General features: G+C 36.8%; 1 protein-coding gene across 4 annotated transcripts in view; it reads right to left on the bottom strand.

The window, feature by feature from the left end:
• Window positions 1–18,151, bottom strand: part of LOC127968881 (vesicle transport through interaction with t-SNAREs homolog 1A-like) — a 127,455-nt gene that overhangs the window by 44,238 nt on the left and 65,066 nt on the right. For 2 of the 4 annotated variants that reach the window (XM_052570271.1, XM_052570272.1), the window contains 2 exons: window positions 8,823–8,893; window positions 428–500 (listed from right to left, as the gene is read on the bottom strand). In XM_052570271.1, coding sequence (XP_052426231.1) covers window positions 435–500; window positions 8,823–8,893 — 137 coding nt within the window. In that variant the 3' untranslated portion in view covers window positions 428–434. The remainder of the gene's footprint in view (window positions 1–427; window positions 501–8,822; window positions 8,894–18,151) is intronic. The other 2 variants (XM_052570268.1, XM_052570269.1) reach the window with 1 other exon arrangement.

Raw genomic sequence — 18,151 nt, 5'->3', positions numbered from 1 at the left:
TATATATATATATATATATATATATATATATATATATATGTGTGTGTGTGTGTGTGTGTGTGTGTGTGTGTGAGTATATATATATATATATGTATATATATGTATATATATATATATATATATATATATATATATATATATATATATATATATATATATATATATATATATATCTCACACAGTTTTGGAAGATCAACATTTTACAAATAAAAAAAAATAATTTAGTGAATTTAAAAAAAACTTTCTAAAAATAAAAAAGCATAAAATATGCTCATCAGTAAATAAAATATTTATATTTTATATAAATAATATATTTTAATAATAATATATATAACAATATGTGTATACTTTTGTGTGTTCATGCAGTGGATTGGTATGGGGCCGCTGTCAAACACATCCAGAGAGAGGCATCAGAAACGGACCCTACCTTCCTCTTACCTTCTCAGCATGCCGGTCAGGATCCGAGAGCTCTTGCCCAAGTTGGCGTCCGTCTCTCTCAGCTGTGGAGAAAAAGAGAAGAGAGAATGTCCACGTTAGAGGTCATACAAAATTTGTGCTATAGAAATAGGCTTAGAATGTGTACAGACTTCAGTCAGAGACACTGAGAACTGGAATAATGGCTGCAGAGTTGCCATAACAAGAATAAATTACATTTCAAAACCAATAAAAATATCTATTTGTAATAGATACAATATTATAAACTGTAATAATATTTCACAATATTACAGATTTTACTGTATTTTTGGTCAAATAAATTCAGCCTTGGTGAACATAAGAGACTGTTTAATAAACACTTAAATTGAATTATTTAAAAACTTTTGACTGGTAGTGCATGTTCGACATTCAATTTGTCTCACATAGGGGGACGCATGAGTAAAAGCTATCCAACTGGAGATGTGTGTGTGTGTAAGGAATGCTGACATTGCTATGGAAGTGAAGCCAGAGCTCTGGCAGCCGTCAGATACGTGATTCTGGCTGGCCTCCTTGAGAAAGCATCCTTCCCTGTCCTCACTGTCAGCAGGGACATATGTGTGTGTGTGTGTGTGTGTGTGTGTTAGCGGGCAGGCTCAGGGACAGATGTGGTTTTAGGAGGTTTTGGGTTCTGGCACCACCAACAGCCCAAGAGCTGCCTGATGTCTCTCTCAGCGACGGATCTGTCCCATGAGAGCTCCCTCAGCTTTTCCCAAAATCCCTCTCTCTTTCTCTCTCAGGTCAGAGTTGTGCCAACACTAAAACACATGGTGGAGCTCTATGTGAATTAGGAACCCAAAACAAGAGCCACAACAAAAGAGATTACCAGTACAGCAGATCTAGAGCAGAGTCCGATTACAGACTAGTAAATGGTCTTGGTAAGATGATTCCCAGTAGCTCAATTCAATGCCTGAATTTCACTGAATAGAGGTAAAAGAGCTAGAGTCACGCAGGCCTAAACCTAAATAAAGAAAAATTCAATGAACAACAATCATAGCATAACCACAAACAAGAATATTACTCATTTAAAAAAGAAATTACAAGACAACACTGTAACTGTATTCAGAATCTAAATAATCTCATAATCTCTTTCTTAAAAATGTATAAATCGAAATCTTGACATCTGAAAAAGCCACTATAAGTGAAAACAGGATGCAAAAAAATTCTGACGAATGATGGCGCAGTTTGCACACATTATATTTTTCGTACATATTTTGGTCTGTTTTGAAACGTTGCCTTGTCAAAGCTAACCCAGGCAGATCAAAGAAAAACGGACCAAAAACAACAAGAAAATCTATGTGATTTTTATTGTAAAAACCTTGAATAATGCAAAAAACATCAGAACTGGATTTCTAACCATCTTGGCATTTTGACTGAAAGGCTGCTTTGACCTAATCACTAAAATAAATGGCACACACAAACATTCTGACCATGTGACAAATTTACAGTAGGTTCTTTTTGAAATGTTAACATTGTGAATCAAATCTGAATAAAAATGCAACATTATAACACTGTTTCACCCTGCAAGCGTGAATGGCTCGTGAGCGTACAGTAACTACAGCGTCACTGCAGATGCGCCAGAGGATTCACACTACGTCACAGCAGCGGCTCCAAAGCTACCTATTTCTTTACAAAGACAACTATAAATTAGTTTTTAGAGGTTGGTCAGTTATGAACTTGAATGTTTTGAAGTCTTGAAAGTTTGTTAACACTGGGATTGGCGTGTAAATGGCAACAAAAACAGCTCCTATCATGTCGGTTCAGCCATACTCAAATTTAAAACGTGCTGTTTATACTGTTTTTTTTCTTCTTTTTTTATAATACATATATTTACACATAGGTGCTTACCTAGTTATTTAGCCTATGTATAAAGCTGAATAAAAAAGTGATATGCATTTCTCATAATTAAATCGTAATATTTTTCTTAGAAGCTGTCAATATGATCTAGCCTATATGACTGTTTTGTGTCTGTGTTCGTCTTGTGTCCTTGTTTGTAATTTGTACCTTGTTGTCTGTTTTTGTAAATGAAGACCTGGAGCAATATAAAAAAAAATTCATTCTATTTTAACTCATTGTTAAGTGAGAATATTATGTTTAAGTCATTAATTGTTCATAGAGATTCATTTAAAAAATGAAAAGGTGTGTTTCTAACCAAGGTGAACACGCTGAGGGTTCATAATATTTTTAGTATGACGAATGTTGAAGATGTCAGTATGCTTCATGTACAATTATTATATCTATAGCTCCATTTCTGTAACTGTGGAACTGAAAATAAAAGGCTTTTAGTTTGTCAATCGTAAGTGAACACGTGTGCAATATTTACAGAAGCTGTCAATAATGAATAAATAATGAATTTCTTATGTATATAAACCATTGTAACTTAAGATCCTGAGAAAGATGAATTGTTCATTGTGAGTTTGATAAAATGTTTTAATTAATAATTTGTTTATGGCAATTAAAAATGAAAAACAATCAGTTAAACTTGGTAAATCTTCTATACATATTTTTGATTTTTCATTTTCTTTCCTGGCATACTCCAATTCATGTTAAAACACACTAAACATGCTTATTCTGTGCATTTTTTGCATGTTTTGTGTGAAATCATGTTTATTTTGTCCAACAAAAGTGTGCAGTCACTTTAATTGAGTGTCAGCAGTGCTGATAAAATAGAAACCCCAGCTTCACTGCTGCTCACGTGACATTCCTGCTTGACGCTCATGCGCTGCTCCTGCTGCCGATGTGAATGCACTCATTTATTAACATGCACAGCAAAAAAATATGCACTGCTCACGCTTGCAGTGTGAAACCGGAGTAACAATTTAGACCTGTTTTAAACTAAAGTAGCTAAAGTCTATGGGATTTCTCCCCGCTGCTATGCAAAAAACATCCAACTTGGAAATCCAACCATCGTGACATTCAGGAATACCACTTTGAGATAACTAAAATATGTAAAAAAAAAAAAAAAAAAACAACTTCTGACCAATGAGGCAGCAGTGACTTTTGCAGGCAATTTAGACCCAATTTCAGAACAAAGTCCATGGGATTTGAACACTTATTTTAACGTTTGTCATTCAAAAAAACACAGCCCTAAATATTTGGAATTATAACAGCACTATTTACTCAAGACATGCAGGATAAGTTATTTGTCAAAGTCAGAGGCTTGTTCATATACACTGAGGATGAGCAAAAATAATAGTGGTCATTGCAAGGCACTACATCTCTCTTAGTGTTTGTGTGCGTCTGTTTGAAAGAGCCTGAGTGAACCGATTGTTAAGAGACACTACAAAAACTCTTTCATCTGCCGTTTCCTTCGCTCAAAAAGCAGTTTATTGCTCTTTCCATCTAATGTCTTCTTATCATGCTTTCTTTTCTTTTCTCCTCTCCATTTCTCCTGCCTGGCAAAATGTCTTTAAAGTGTGAGGGCCAGTCGGGGCTCCAGGGAAGGAGTGCTATTCTCCATAGACAGCAGACCTTTGAAAGGAAATGTTTTATTTCCTTTGAAATGAGCTGCCTGCCCAACTTGCCATGTTGTGATCTTTAAGCATCCTTCATAAGAAGCCATCAGAGAGGCCCCTGACTGAGCTCTCTATACCTGTCTTCTAGAACGAAAGAGAGGGTGAGAGAGAGAAAGAGAGAGAGGTAAGACTATGACAGCAGACACGGCAGGGACAAACAAAAAAAGGAGGATAGACTGAGATATGGAAAGGTAAAAACGATTATACATGCAGAGGATAAAGTAACAAATAAAGGTTGAAGTAAGGAGGGGGAGTAAAAAAAGGGACAAGGATGTAGAGAGAAAGACATTTGATACCTGGTAGGAGAAGTGACACTCAAAAAAGATCACAAGCAGCTCTCTATATCAACACCTTTCAATCTTAGCGTGGGATACTTCTGTCTATATTTCCCTGAAGGTTATCAATACGGCTGAGTAAAAGTAAATATTTTCTATATACAGTACTGTGTGTGTATGATATATATATTCCTCCCTCCCTGTTTTTTTCTTTTTTGCATATTTGTCACTAATTTTAATATTACACAAAAGATTATGCAAGTAAATACGATATTAAGCTTTTAAATGATGATTTAATTTATTAAGGGAGAAAAGCTTTCCAAACCTGCCTGGTCCTACGTGAAAATGTAATTGCCCCCCTTCTGTTAAATAATGAAAGAACTGTGATTAACCACATTATTTAAGAAAACAGAGTTCAATTTTACTAGCAACACTTGAATCAAGAAATCACTTAAATAGAACCTGTCTGACAAAGTGAAGCATGCAAAAAGAGCAAAATTTCATGTTGCGATCGAAAGAAATTCAAGAACAGATGAAAAACATAATAGTTGACATGTATCAGTCTGGAAAGGGTTATAAAGCCATTTCTGAGGCTTTGGGACTCCAGCGAACCACGGTCAGAGCCATTATCCACAAGTGAAGAAAACTTGGAACAGTGGCAAACTTTCCCAGGAGTGGCCGGCCTACCGAAATTACTCCAAGAGCACAACGACGACTCATCCAGGTCATAAAAGAACTCAGAACAACATCCAAAGAACTGCAGGCCTCACTTGCCTAAGTTAAGGTCAGTGTTCATAATTCAACAATAAGAAAGAGAAAAGGCAAAAACGGCATCCATGGGAGAGTTCCAAGGTAAAAGCCTTTGCTGACCAAAAATACAAAAGGCTTGTCTCACATTTGCCAAGAAAATATCTTGATTATCCCCAAGACTTCTGGGGGAATATTCTGTGGACTGATGAGACAAAAGTTGAACTTTTTGGAAGTTTTGTGTCTCCTTACATCTGGCATAAAACCAACACAGCATTTCATAAAAAGAACATCATACCATCAGTCAAACATGGTGATGGCAGTGTGATGGTCTGAGGCTCCTTTGCAGCTTAAGAACCTGGACGACTTGCCATAATTGATGGAACCATGAAATCTGCACTCTATCTGAAAATCATGAAGGAGAATGTCCGGCCGTCAGTTTGTGACCTCAAGCTCAAGTGCACTTGGGATATTGCAGCAGGACAATGATCCCAAACACCAGCAAGTCCATCTCTGAATGGCTCAAGAAAAACAAAATTAAGGTTTTGGAGTGGCCAAGTCAAAGTCCGGGCTTAAATCAAATTGAGATGCTGTGGCATGACCTTAAACAGTCCATTCATGCTCGAAAACCCTCCAGTGTGGCTGAATTAAATCAATTCTGCAAAGAAGAGTAGGCCAAAATTTCTCCACAGCGATGTGAAAGACTCATCACAAACGCTTGACTGCAGTTGTTTCTGCAAAGGGTGGCACAACCAGTTATTAGATCTAGGACACAATTACTTTTTCACATAGGGCCAGGCAGGTTTTGGACAGGTTTTCCCTTAATAAATGAAATCATTATTTCAAAACTGCATTTTGTATTTACTTTGTGTAATATTAAAATTAGTCTGATGATCTCAATCTTTTAAGTGTGACAAATATATAAAAAAACAAAAAAAAAAACAGGAAAGGGCCAATATATATATGCATCCATATTTATGTACACACACACATATACATATACATACACATATACATACACATATATATATATATATATATATATATATATATATATATATATATATATATATATATTAGTGCTGTCAATCTATTAAAAAAATTAACTAATTAATCGCACAATTTTTTTAAATTAATCGCGATTAAAAGACTGAAACTTTTTGGATATGTAAATGTAAAATGTAAATAATTAATGTAAACTCAAGACAAAGAAACTATTTAAATTCAAAATATGATTGTTTATTGGAATTTTTGTTTAACTTGTAACACAGATTTTCTCATGTAAACAACATACCTGCAATAAACCATCAATATCCTCCAAATTAACTGTTGGCTTGAAAGCCATATTTATTACAGAAATAAAAACACAGGCATGTAAGTGCCATTTGAATTTCAAAACAATCAATGCCAATAAAAAACAACAATGATTTCCATGTTGAAGTCTAAGTGGACTGCAAAAAAATTCCAAAGTATAGTCATTGCCAGTGCTTTAAGTGGGCCAATACGCACCGGTACTCAGTACCGCCACTTCCAAATATAGCTCTTGAGCGTACCGCCACCTCTCCGTGCGCCCAGAACGTGCTTGTAGCGTACCGGTACGCTCATTTGGACATCTGTTTTTAATAGAGGTTTTAATCTTTTACCTGCACTTCCGATTTTCAGAGCGCCCTTCACAATGCAAGCTTCCTAATTCATCCCACCCAGAGCAGAAACTACATTACCCATTCACCCTTAAGTTATACAAGTGAATAGCGCATGTGTCGCTTTTCCCACTGTTAAGTGTCAACAACTCAACGTGGCCGGAGAAGGTGTGTGAAACTCGTTGTGAGTTATACTAAAGCAAAATCTTGAGTATTTATTGTCTGATAAACATTAAAAACTGTCTGCGGAGGTTGAGTCGTCCTGCAGCCCCCGCTGGCTGTTCATTGGCTGCAGCATCTTTTTTCTAAGTTCAAAAAAAATACCGTAGACGGCAAGGCACAAATTTAGATATTCATTTATCTAATTAATCTATAGCTATGCACAAAGACAATATGATCTTTTTGTCCCCTTTTTGTTTTAAAGCTTGATGAAGAGAGAGAGCGCAAGTTGCTGCAGCTGCGAGGAGGACAGTGATGCACGCGTACAGGAGTGATTGACAGTTCGCGGCACTGTGTACAAAAAATACTCCGCTACACAATTATTTCGTTATTTTCGTTTAAGCTTATTAACGTTAGCGTTACAGAAAGGTCTGATTTACGCACTGTTACAGTCATTGTTTTTTTTAAACAATGACATTTGAGTTCATGATTTTAATGTTGCTGTTTCTTGTGGCAGACTAAATGAAGAGTAATGTTTCTTGTGGCAGACTGAAGAGTAATCCGGCAGAGTTTTATACTGAAACTTTCCGTCTAAAAGTCCTTTCTTGGTCTTATCCATATTTCTTTGCACGTTGAACACACATAGGCCACAACTGGAAATAAAAAAAACTGCAACCGCGTTAATTGCGTTATTTTTTTTTTACGCATTAAATATTTCAAATTAATCGAATGCGTTAACGCGCTAATTTTGACAGCACTAATATATATATATATATATATATATATATATATATATATATATATATATTTCTGAGGTAAAAGAGAATTGTTATTCAGAAAACAATTAAATCAAGGATTTACAGATATATTTCATTTCTAGATGTATATTATATATATTACATGTATATATTATATAATGGACACAAAAAGGACACTCAAGTTACACCTACAAATACATGAATGCCATTGAATAAGATGTTAAATATCAAAATGGCATTAACTGTATCAATAAAACTGCACACGCAGAAGGAGAAGGAGACCATAAGGAGAAAAAAAAGCCTGAAAAAAGAATACTGATAAAAATATAGAAATAAAGTGGGGTAGTGTTACCACAGTGGATAAGTCACATGCCTTTGGTGTGAGAGACCTGGGTTCGAATCCACTGTGAGACACCAATGTGTCCCTGAGCATGACACTTAACCACCTAGTTGCGCCAGAGGCGTGTGACCTCTGACATATATAGCAATTGTAGGTCGCTTTGGATAAAAGCATCAGCTAAATGAATAAATGTAAAGTTCTTCTAGGGTTTTACTTTTAGCCCAATTAAAAATAAAAAGTAAAAAATACCTAGAAAAAAAAATGCATAGAAAAGTCTATTTAGAAAATGTAACTTTCTTAATACATTCATTATAAATACATTCTTAAATGCTGTTTAAGCGCCTAAATATTTTCCACTGAAAAGTATCTTGTGGAATCTAGTCTACACCAGTCTGTATTCTACAATACAATCCCTTTTGTGACGTCCGTCCAGCAGCACAGTCACACGTGTAGCGGAAAGACTTGCAGAGTTATAGCAGCCGGAAGAACAGAGAACAAACGCTTGGTCTGTCCGGAGGTGTTTTTGTTGTCCAGTTATGCCCGTTTAGACAGTCTTGCATCATGCGTGATCTCACCGCATGAGACGGGACAACTACAAAGGCTTCTTATTGGTGCTGTGCTCTGTGTCAAACATTCTGTGTTCTGTACATTCAATCAATCACTCCGGCAGCCTGCTATGCTAATGTGTGAGAGGTGCGAGCTGGACTTAACTGCCTGCACTTGAGTGCGCTCCTGTTCTCTTGTCGAGTGTCTGATCTAGGGCACTTTGTGCCATCCCAAAGAGCCAAGATCCGATCAAGTCAAGCATTTGTAAGCCTGTGTAATTACTTAGTGAGAAAAGCATATGTGTGTTTGTTCTGGATTAGTATTGGCTCCTGAGGACCGTCTAAGGAGTGTGTTTATGGGTGTAAACTCACCCGATCGCGGGATCTCTGAATCTTCTCGCGGTCAATGTGAAGGTTGGTGAGGATCTCCTGTCCCACTTGCTCTGTAAGAGGATAAAAGGAGAAACTGGTCATGTTAAGGTGTGCTTGCATTCACTGCCGTTTGGTGAAATTTCACAGGCAAAATCAAGTTGCTTCAATAGGAATTCATGCAATTGGGAATTTCATGGGAGTTTGAAAGCTTTCCTCTTTCCAAAGCTTTCCAGATTTCTCACAGATTTGCTGCCCTGACCAAAAGGAACTGCTTTGTTTGAAAGTGACTTCTTTGTTGTTGTATTGAGTAATACAGTGCAAGACAAAGGAACCTTTTGCAAAAAAAAAATAGCTGAATTGTGGTTGTAAAAATGTATGTTTGTTTCTGGAGGATTCTGGAAGTTATTTATTTATTATTATTCAGTAAGAAGACATGCTTATAAACGGCAAAGGAAATATAGCTAATATTATTTTAATGAAAAAAATATATATTCTTTTTATATTTATCTATTTCTTTTCTTCTTATTTATTATGCAATTAACAAAATCAAAAAAGGCCTCTAACACAAGCTCGCTCAATTCTTTTTCTTTTCTATTCTATTCTATTCTCTTTTCTTTTTATTTATTATATAATAATAAAATAAACCTTACTACATGTACTACGTAAAGCTAGAGACTTATTGCCCATCATTGATCTTTTGTTGTTTTTGAATCTGCTTCCAATGTCCTCATTTGGATAAAAAGCGTCTGCTAAATGACTAAATGTACAAATTCTTAAATTAGTATTAAGGCAAAACTTTAAATGCAATTTAACTGAAATATGTAACAATTTTTTTTACAAATCTGAAATGTTATGTTTAAATATGCAAATGAGGCATTATTTAATTAAATATGTACTGATTTCCAGAAAATGTATCTGAAGACTGTATAAAAACAGGTTCAAATTTCTAGTTTAATTTTGTTGACACTAGCGACAGATTACATACTTATGCTGTTATCACTCAATAAATCAGAAAATAGACAGGAAAATATAATTAAACACACACACATTATTACATACATTATTAACACACACTATTTTTAGGAAACAAAATGTTAGATAAAACAGGTAAATGATATATAAACACTTCTGTAAAAAAAACCTTCAGAATATAAAGTAAGGAATAAAAATGAAAAGTTTGATGCATGTAAGTGCTGCTGAATTGGATATTTCTGGCTCATGACCAAGTGTAGGACTTGGAAGTGTCTTGTCTTAAAAAATGAACATTGTCTCAAGTTATAGGAATATAACGAAGGAGGGACATATCCGAATCTCAGAAACTTGAAAGTGGGCTCTTCTGAGAAAAAAAAAAAAAAAAGCTGTCAAAAACCCATAGCAAGCACCTAGCAACTCCCTGCCTCATGTAAAAGTCTAGTTACAATCCTGATTTCTAATGTCTGGGGATCTCAAACTACACCTTCTTCTCACCAACATGCTGTCTTAAATATTTTGCAAATCCCAGCATGCCGCATCAGACCAAGCCCGATCAGCACATGCAATATTCAGCTGCTCGCTTACAAACACATTTCATCTGTCATGGACGTACACCCATTTACACGCTCACACTTAGATAAACATCCCATACATGGCGTCTGACAAGCCTGTCTGTGGTCACTGTCATATTCACATCCCAAGGGTCAAAAGAAAAAAACAAACAATGAACAAAACAAAAATCCCACCATCCCTTCCTCCAGCAAAAACCCTCTCCCCTATAAGTAGAAACCACATTAGCAGTCTGAAGAGGAAGTGAGTAAAAAGAATGAAGTGAAAAATCTTTGCATGGATCAAAGCTACGCTTTCAAATGCACCAAACAATCGTGAGTAAACAACGCACTCATGACTGGATTATGCTTCACAGGTGCAGCTCTCAAAGAGTCAGTGTGAAGCTCGAGGAACAGAGCAATGGGCTACATCTGCGTTCGCACAGAACCAGAAAGAACGAGACACTTAAACAACACGTCTCTCGCCTTCATTAATTTCCAATCAGAGCAGGGACAGATTGAAGGATACTCAGATTAGATGGAGCAGTCACAGCGCATGTGACAGATAGGCCAGATTAAAAGAGCGAATAGAGATATTAATAACCATCATAACCGTGTCCGGCTGTCGAGGCTGAGACACGCTGCCGCCCACCCGCGAGTGGAAATCTTGTGTAAAGAAAATTAAGCACTGCTATCTGTCTCTGTCCAGGGCGAAAGAGGCCTTTAAACAAATGAATGTGACACGGGCCACAATGGCAACAATGCAACACACAAGCACGCAGACAAGCTCGCTCATATATCACTTCAGATGATAGATGAGCTTGTTGGCATGAAGGGGTCCGAGCACAAATGAAACAATCCTGTCAGCGCTCTACATTCTACGCTCAACGAGATATAAATAAACAGAAGGAGAAAAAACGAAGTTGCTCTGCACAATAGGTACAATAGAAAACTAGACTTGTCATATTTCTCAGAGGCCTTTCTATATAGCGAGATCTTCAGAGTCAAGGTCTCCTATTCAAGGGTCGTGTGCTTCTGTATCTCCATTGACTCTGATTGTTGGCATCCACATAAGTTAACATTCATTCTAATGAAAGTGAAGTGAATACAAATTAATTTGAAAGAAATACCGGGGAAAAAACAGAGCAGGTACATAAATGAATTTCCAAGAAAATCAAGAAATAGGAGGGTTGGCTGACTGACTGCATAAAACCTGTGCCACTGAAAACAGAATAAAAAGCTGTTAAACCAAACTCCGTATAATGTAATATTCCTGCGTCCAACACACTGTAAAACACATTATGGACTCCGGTTTCTTTTTCCCCTGAGCATGAGCGCAAAGACAAATATTTCTCTTAGTTGTGGGACCGCAAATTGATGTTGCCATTAAGAACGAGCTCCAAAAGCACACACACATACACAAAAACACACACTTTTGGACGATTAGCCGAGTGTGCACCGCATCCAAGGGGTGAGATGAACTTTACCAACCCACAATTCCACGGCTCTCTTCCTCTCTTGATATATCCGTTTGTCTCTGTCTATGTGTTTCACTAATAATCTGATCTATCGGTCTCTCTTCTCGATTTGTATATTTGTAGAGTAATGAAACCTGGACAAGAATGTGGCAGAGGTTTGAGCAGAGAGTTTGGCTAGAAAAAAAACAAACACTCCCTGAGAAGGGGAAAACGACATGATTTCTCTTCCTTCCTTTTCTACGAAGAAAAAAAAGAGCTAGAGTTAGAGGGAAAAATCACCAATGTTTCACTAAACATTGTTGAGGGATAGTTGATATGATTATCATTTACTAAAATTTTCTTTAAAACCTGAATGACTATGTATTCTGTGAAAAAAAAAAAAAAAATTCAAAGAATATTTAAAATGTTTTTTGTCCATACAAGGAAAACCAATAGGGTACAAAACAAAACAAAACAAAAACAAAAACAAAAACAAAAACAGGCATTTGTATCTTCATTCGTGTTACACGAAAGCAAGACAACACGAGAGTGAATTGATAATGATGACAATTTTCGTTCTTGGGTGGACTATACCTTTAACGGTGGTATTATTTTAATTGTTATATGCAACAATACACAAAATATTGACACCAAGGTACATTACATTCAGATCTCATCATGTGCAATAAGACTATATACTTGAAGTGTAGCATGAATTATGGTCAGTTATTTTTTTTGTATGCAGCACTGTACATACATGTCTAGTTAATGAGGTGCTAATTAATTATCACACGCTTTAATGAGGACACTGACATTCTGTAAATTGAGGGTGTAGCTGTGAAAAACAGGCGTTCAGGAAGGAGAAAAAAAAAACTAAATAAATAAATAACTAGACTTAAATAAATAACACAGCTTCGTGCTCATAATGATATAAAATATTCTTCCCCCGTTTAAGGCCCTATTAACAATTTAAATGACCCTGACGCCAAGCTTTTCCACAGGCCTGCTCTAGTTAAAGATCCAGATCCCCAAGGCCTATTTAACAAGGATATTACTAAAATCCATAACAGCACAATCATTACCAATGAGCTGGTTTTAATGCAGACTCTTTAACTGATTGCTGACCAAACTTGTGGACGAGATCTCTGTTCTCGCTGCGATATTTTAGAGCAGAACTGTGCCAATACTATCATCATTGTTCATTTACACAATATTAAACTGTTTATTTATTTATGTGGTCATGACTTAATGTAACAAATCAAATGATGGTACTCAAGTAGGCTCTCTAATTAAAAGGAATCTCTGAAACTAGCAGAAAATTCATCTATGAGCTGCAATACTAAACAAAACCCACAAGAAACCTAGTTGCAAGAGATAGTGATGACAGACTTTAAGCAAGCTGATGAAAAATATTCTACTTTATGCATAATCTACTGTATGCAATCATCATTTAACTGTCCTTAATTTTCATTTTTAAAATAAAAATTAATCTTTTACTCTAAACATTTGCAATTATTATGTGATCATGTTTTTTTAAAGTACAGCACATCCTTCAGATGTCAACATTAAGATGTCAGCGTTATTTCTAAAATTAGTATTTACATAATGTACCACGTTAACAGGTTCACCTATACTGCTTTCAGAAGCCATGGCAAAAAAAGAAATGCTGTGTGCTGCAACAAAACTGCAAGAAAATGTGTCTTCGTGAGCTGCAAGCGGAATCAAACATACAACATGAACAACGTGAATCATATCCTCAAACATATCGAACCACCTTTTTCTTTCTAGTGGATCAAACACATAAAGCATGGTGAATCGTTAATCCCGAATAATGACTCTTTTGAATCGTTTCTTTCGATGAACATTTCAATGCAATTTACAACACAAGTTCAGGGAATTTCTTTCATATAGAAGCAAAATAAAATGAAATGAATTAGATCAAATCAAATCCAACTCAAATTGAGAGCTTGTATCAAAACAGATCAGGAACTCTGTATCAGTACCCAGTCCTACTTTAAAGATGAATTATGATTCAGCTCGAGAAGTCTCTAAAACACCTTGACGCATTGAAAGCCTGAGTGTTTAATTACCAGTAATTGCTTTAGCTGTTATTCGTTTCTTTTTATCTTTTGTTATCGTGTTTCCTTTTATTCTGAGTGGACTGCTTTAACTTTACTACTTTTCCCATCCCTACACCGCTGAAACACTGTGTCAGTGCAGTCAAAGTTTCTTTCATCTTTCGGTCTGTCTGTCTTTCCCTTTTGTGACAGACCGTGCCTGTCTGCCTTTGAGCTTGGCCTGCAGGAACATCAAATCACTCAGGACATCTCGGAGGTCCGAATGTCACTCGTTTTCATCCCCCTCTTCCTGCCAGCCGTTGGCAGCAAGATGGAGGCAGAACACACCGGGGAAGAAGCGTTTTCCACCTCTACGTTCTCTCATCCTTCTATCCGTCCATCCACCTCCCCTCAGCAGACACGTATAATTGGGCACATCATCAATTTTACAGCAGCTGTTTGAGTGCGAGTCCTCTCTGAGTTGTCTGAAGCCCTCTGTCTGTCCCCAGAGCTGAAAGGGTACATGCCCTGACACAGGCTCACTCCCAGGCTCCGGACTTCTTTTTATTACAGAGTTGCAGCCACTTTTTGAAGGTTACCACACACACTTCTATCTGGACACAATCCACAGACACAGCCAAATGAGAGCAAAAGTGCCCAGGGGAAGAGTAAAGGCAGGTCCAACACCGACTGTCCCACACACACACACACACAAAGAGCAATGCAGAAACACAGTCCCTTTCTCTTTATTTTAGACAAGTTATTCCCCGTCTGGGAGCAAAGTGCTGATGGCACTTTTATTATTCTTGTTATTTGTTTATAGTATTCAAATGCTGAGCCACCAACTTTGAGCATCTTCTCTGTTGTAGAATGAACAAACATAAAATCAAAATGAAAGGGGGTGGGGGGGGGGGTCATTATTTACTTACCCAAAGTGAATAATTTTCTTTCTTATGTGCATCAGTAAAAAAACTTCTTCAAAAACTGCTCAAATAAATCAGTCGGTTCACTGACAAGAACTGGCACAAAAGAACGATTCTTTCACTAATCCTGTTCCCGACTGAGATGAGTGGAAGTCCAATTTGTAAACAAATTTCTAATAAATAAATAAAAATCATTAAAATAAATAAATAAAACAAAGAAAAAGGATAGCCTATAACTCTTTTTTTTAAATAACTGCAGATAAAAAACTATTATTGCCACTTTAATCACTTATTTCTAAAAGGTTCAATTCTAAGAAATATTCCAATTTGGCCTAGTACCCTTAATTATTTAAAACTGTTAAAACAGTATTTTCAAACTGTTCTTTTTGCATAATTAACCCTTTAAAAAATGCAATAAAGATTACTGCATCACGATTTGAAAGTATTCATTTCAAATTGTGAACCATATTGCTTATAATTATACTTTTGCTAAAATTATATATTGTAAACACTTAAAAATATCTTAATTAAAAAGAAAAAAAAAAATCCCCAGAGAATTGCTGTGACCAGTTGAATCATCTGAATCATTGCAAATTAATGATTTGGTCCAATTAGTGAACCATATCGACCACAAACTCTATTATTTGGCTTCATAATGCATGAAATGTAGCTCACAAGCCATATATGATGTTTTTGGGGATAATTTACAGGTGTAGTAATTTATGTTAAAGACCCATATAAAAACTCTTTAAAATGTTATATCTATAATCATTTTCGCGTCCACTATTGTTTTAGCACAATGGTAAAATCATCAACCCTAAGCTAAATTTGGGCCTAGTCTTGTTCAAAACTGGGTTTAATAGCCTGGACAGACAGAGGATGGACAGAATAATATGGACAGGAAGAGAATATATTGGTTTCAAAGGGATGAATGAGAGAGACCGAGAGAAATAAGGTAAGGGCCATGGCCTGTCTGTGCGAGAGCAAGCGCTGGGTAATCAGGCCCTATTTCACTGGCCTTTTTTCACTCCGCTGGGCTCTGTTTTATTCATTGGCTCAGCCCTGACCCTGCTGCGCTTCTGCTCTGACAAATCACTTCTGATTAAGACAAATCTTTATTAGCCGGCCACTCAACTTTCCCTATTAATCATTCTCTTCTCTCTCTCGCTTTCTCTCTCAGTCTCTCTCTTCCCAGCTCACACACACAGCAAATCTCACACACTCTTCTAAAGGCCTGATTACTGCCAATTGTTGTGTGTGGAGATGTGAGGGCTTCTTCTGGCTGATAAGACACAGGTTTAATGGGTATGAATGACCATGCCAGAGGGAAAGTGTGCACTAATAGAACCATTTGTTTAAACCACTCCTCTGAGATTGAGATTTGAAAGTGAAGACTCAATCAGAGACCCTAGATGGACCGGAGGACAAGGCATGCTGGAGAACAGGTTCAACAGCAGAATGCCCCATGAGCTCAAAAACAAGCAAAGATAAGAATCGCATCAATAGCGCCCGACTTCTGTATCAGTGAGCTTATACTTGAAAAAAAAAAAAAAAAAAAACAGATCATCAGAATAAATCTAATTAAAGAGAGAAACATTTTTCTATAGGAAAACCTATAATAACTAATGGTGCATAAAACAGTGTTTAAAAATTATTATTGTAACTTTAATCACTTATTTGTGCCAGATAAATGCCAGAAGTACAACCCCACCACATCCCAAAAAAAACCTAACTAAACTAGCCAGTAAAAGTTTATAACATACAATCTCTATCTTCATTCGATGAAAACAAATCATTATTTGTAAGTGCAAATATAATAAATGTTTTAACATAAATAACTTGCATTTTTCTAGATGTTAAATAGTCAAAAATACCCACAGCCACCCACAAACTGACATCCGACTAAGAGAAAAAGGAGCTTAATTTCGGTTGAATACCATTGCTTTTGAATAAGCTGAGCCTTACCTAACACAGCCTAAACAACAGCACTTACAGTAAAACATAACCGCTGTTGATGTTGTGAGTGGGAAAGGTGTAGGATGGTTAGTTTTTCTTGCAGCAAATTGCTTCAGTTTAATCAACTGGCATTACTGAAGCATCCAAATGAAAACTAATAGAGTCTGGGGCAGGTCTTGATTGCCTCACTTACAAAAAGTGCAAGCTGCCCACTGCTTTCAGGTTCCTCAATTAAACAGGCAGAATTTCCATGGGCCACTGGAGAGCCATACATCTACCGTGCCCGAACCAGTCAATCCGCACCCATCAAATGGACCTCGTTCATTCGTTCACTTCATTCTTTCGAAGCAGGAAATGATTTCTTCGTGCAGATTAGGCCCCAGCTGAGCTGAAATGTGCACCAAACGTGACCGAGCGAAATTAATAAACAGTGGTACACTGTCAGTTGACTTTATTAATATTGATGCATGTGCCGCCACTTTATTTGGTGCATTTTTTTCCATCCCTATCAGAGCAGAGAGGGCCAGTCCAAAAGATTAGTCTTTGTGTACAGTCACCGGTGTTCAAAGAAAGAAAGAAAACACATGCATTCGTCTTCATATGTCATACTTCGCTGATGCAAATATGCATTTATTTGGCTGACAATGTCACGGATTCAGATGAAAAGTGTGGTATCAAATATGAAATATGAAATGTGAATAGGAAATGCGTGCTGTAATTCACTCTGAGCTGAAGAGGAGAATTGAAAGGAAGAAGCAAAGCCGGTAAAAGAGCGAAAAGAGAAAAGTAGGAAACAGATAAACGCAAGCTGGCGTGGCTGTTGCAGTGGGAGGCCTGCTCTTATAATCACCTCACTTCCTCCTAATCACATGCTGCACATCATTTACTGTACACCAGCAAACTTCACACCCTGCCAGACTCACAAGCTCCAATGTGTCGGACTGGAAGAAAATCCTGACGTTCTTTTAAACAGTTTAGGAACGTTAATGATCCCATTACTTTTGATTAAAGCCTGTAACGCCTCTAATCAGAAAGTTGACAGGCAGATCAAACAGCCAAACACAAATTTTGCCTCTTAATTATCTGTAAAACGCAACACCTCAGGGTGTTCATCCCTGCCTATCTCTGACAAAAACCTCAGTCGAAACGATGCCAGGATCTAACACTTCCTAACAGTTCATTATCCAATAAGAAAAAAAGAAAGCAAACAAAAACCCAACAAGCATTCAGATCTTAAAAGCAATCTTCACAATTAGCAGAGCGCTTGGGGAGCCCTGCAGTCCTGTGTATCGCAGGACTCCAAATTGAAACACCTTAATTATATTTGTCAAAACAATGTGCCGTCACCCTCATTTGCATGTTTTGACAGCCGCCCCCGAGAAGCTCTCAAGACTTTAGCACATTTAAACACCTACT

This window comes from Carassius gibelio, chromosome B12 (genome assembly GCF_023724105.1).
Source record: "Carassius gibelio isolate Cgi1373 ecotype wild population from Czech Republic chromosome B12, carGib1.2-hapl.c, whole genome shotgun sequence".
In the NCBI taxonomy this organism is placed as follows: Eukaryota; Metazoa; Chordata; class Actinopteri; order Cypriniformes; family Cyprinidae; genus Carassius; species Carassius gibelio.
This window is presented reverse-complemented; position numbering and strand designations above follow the sequence as displayed.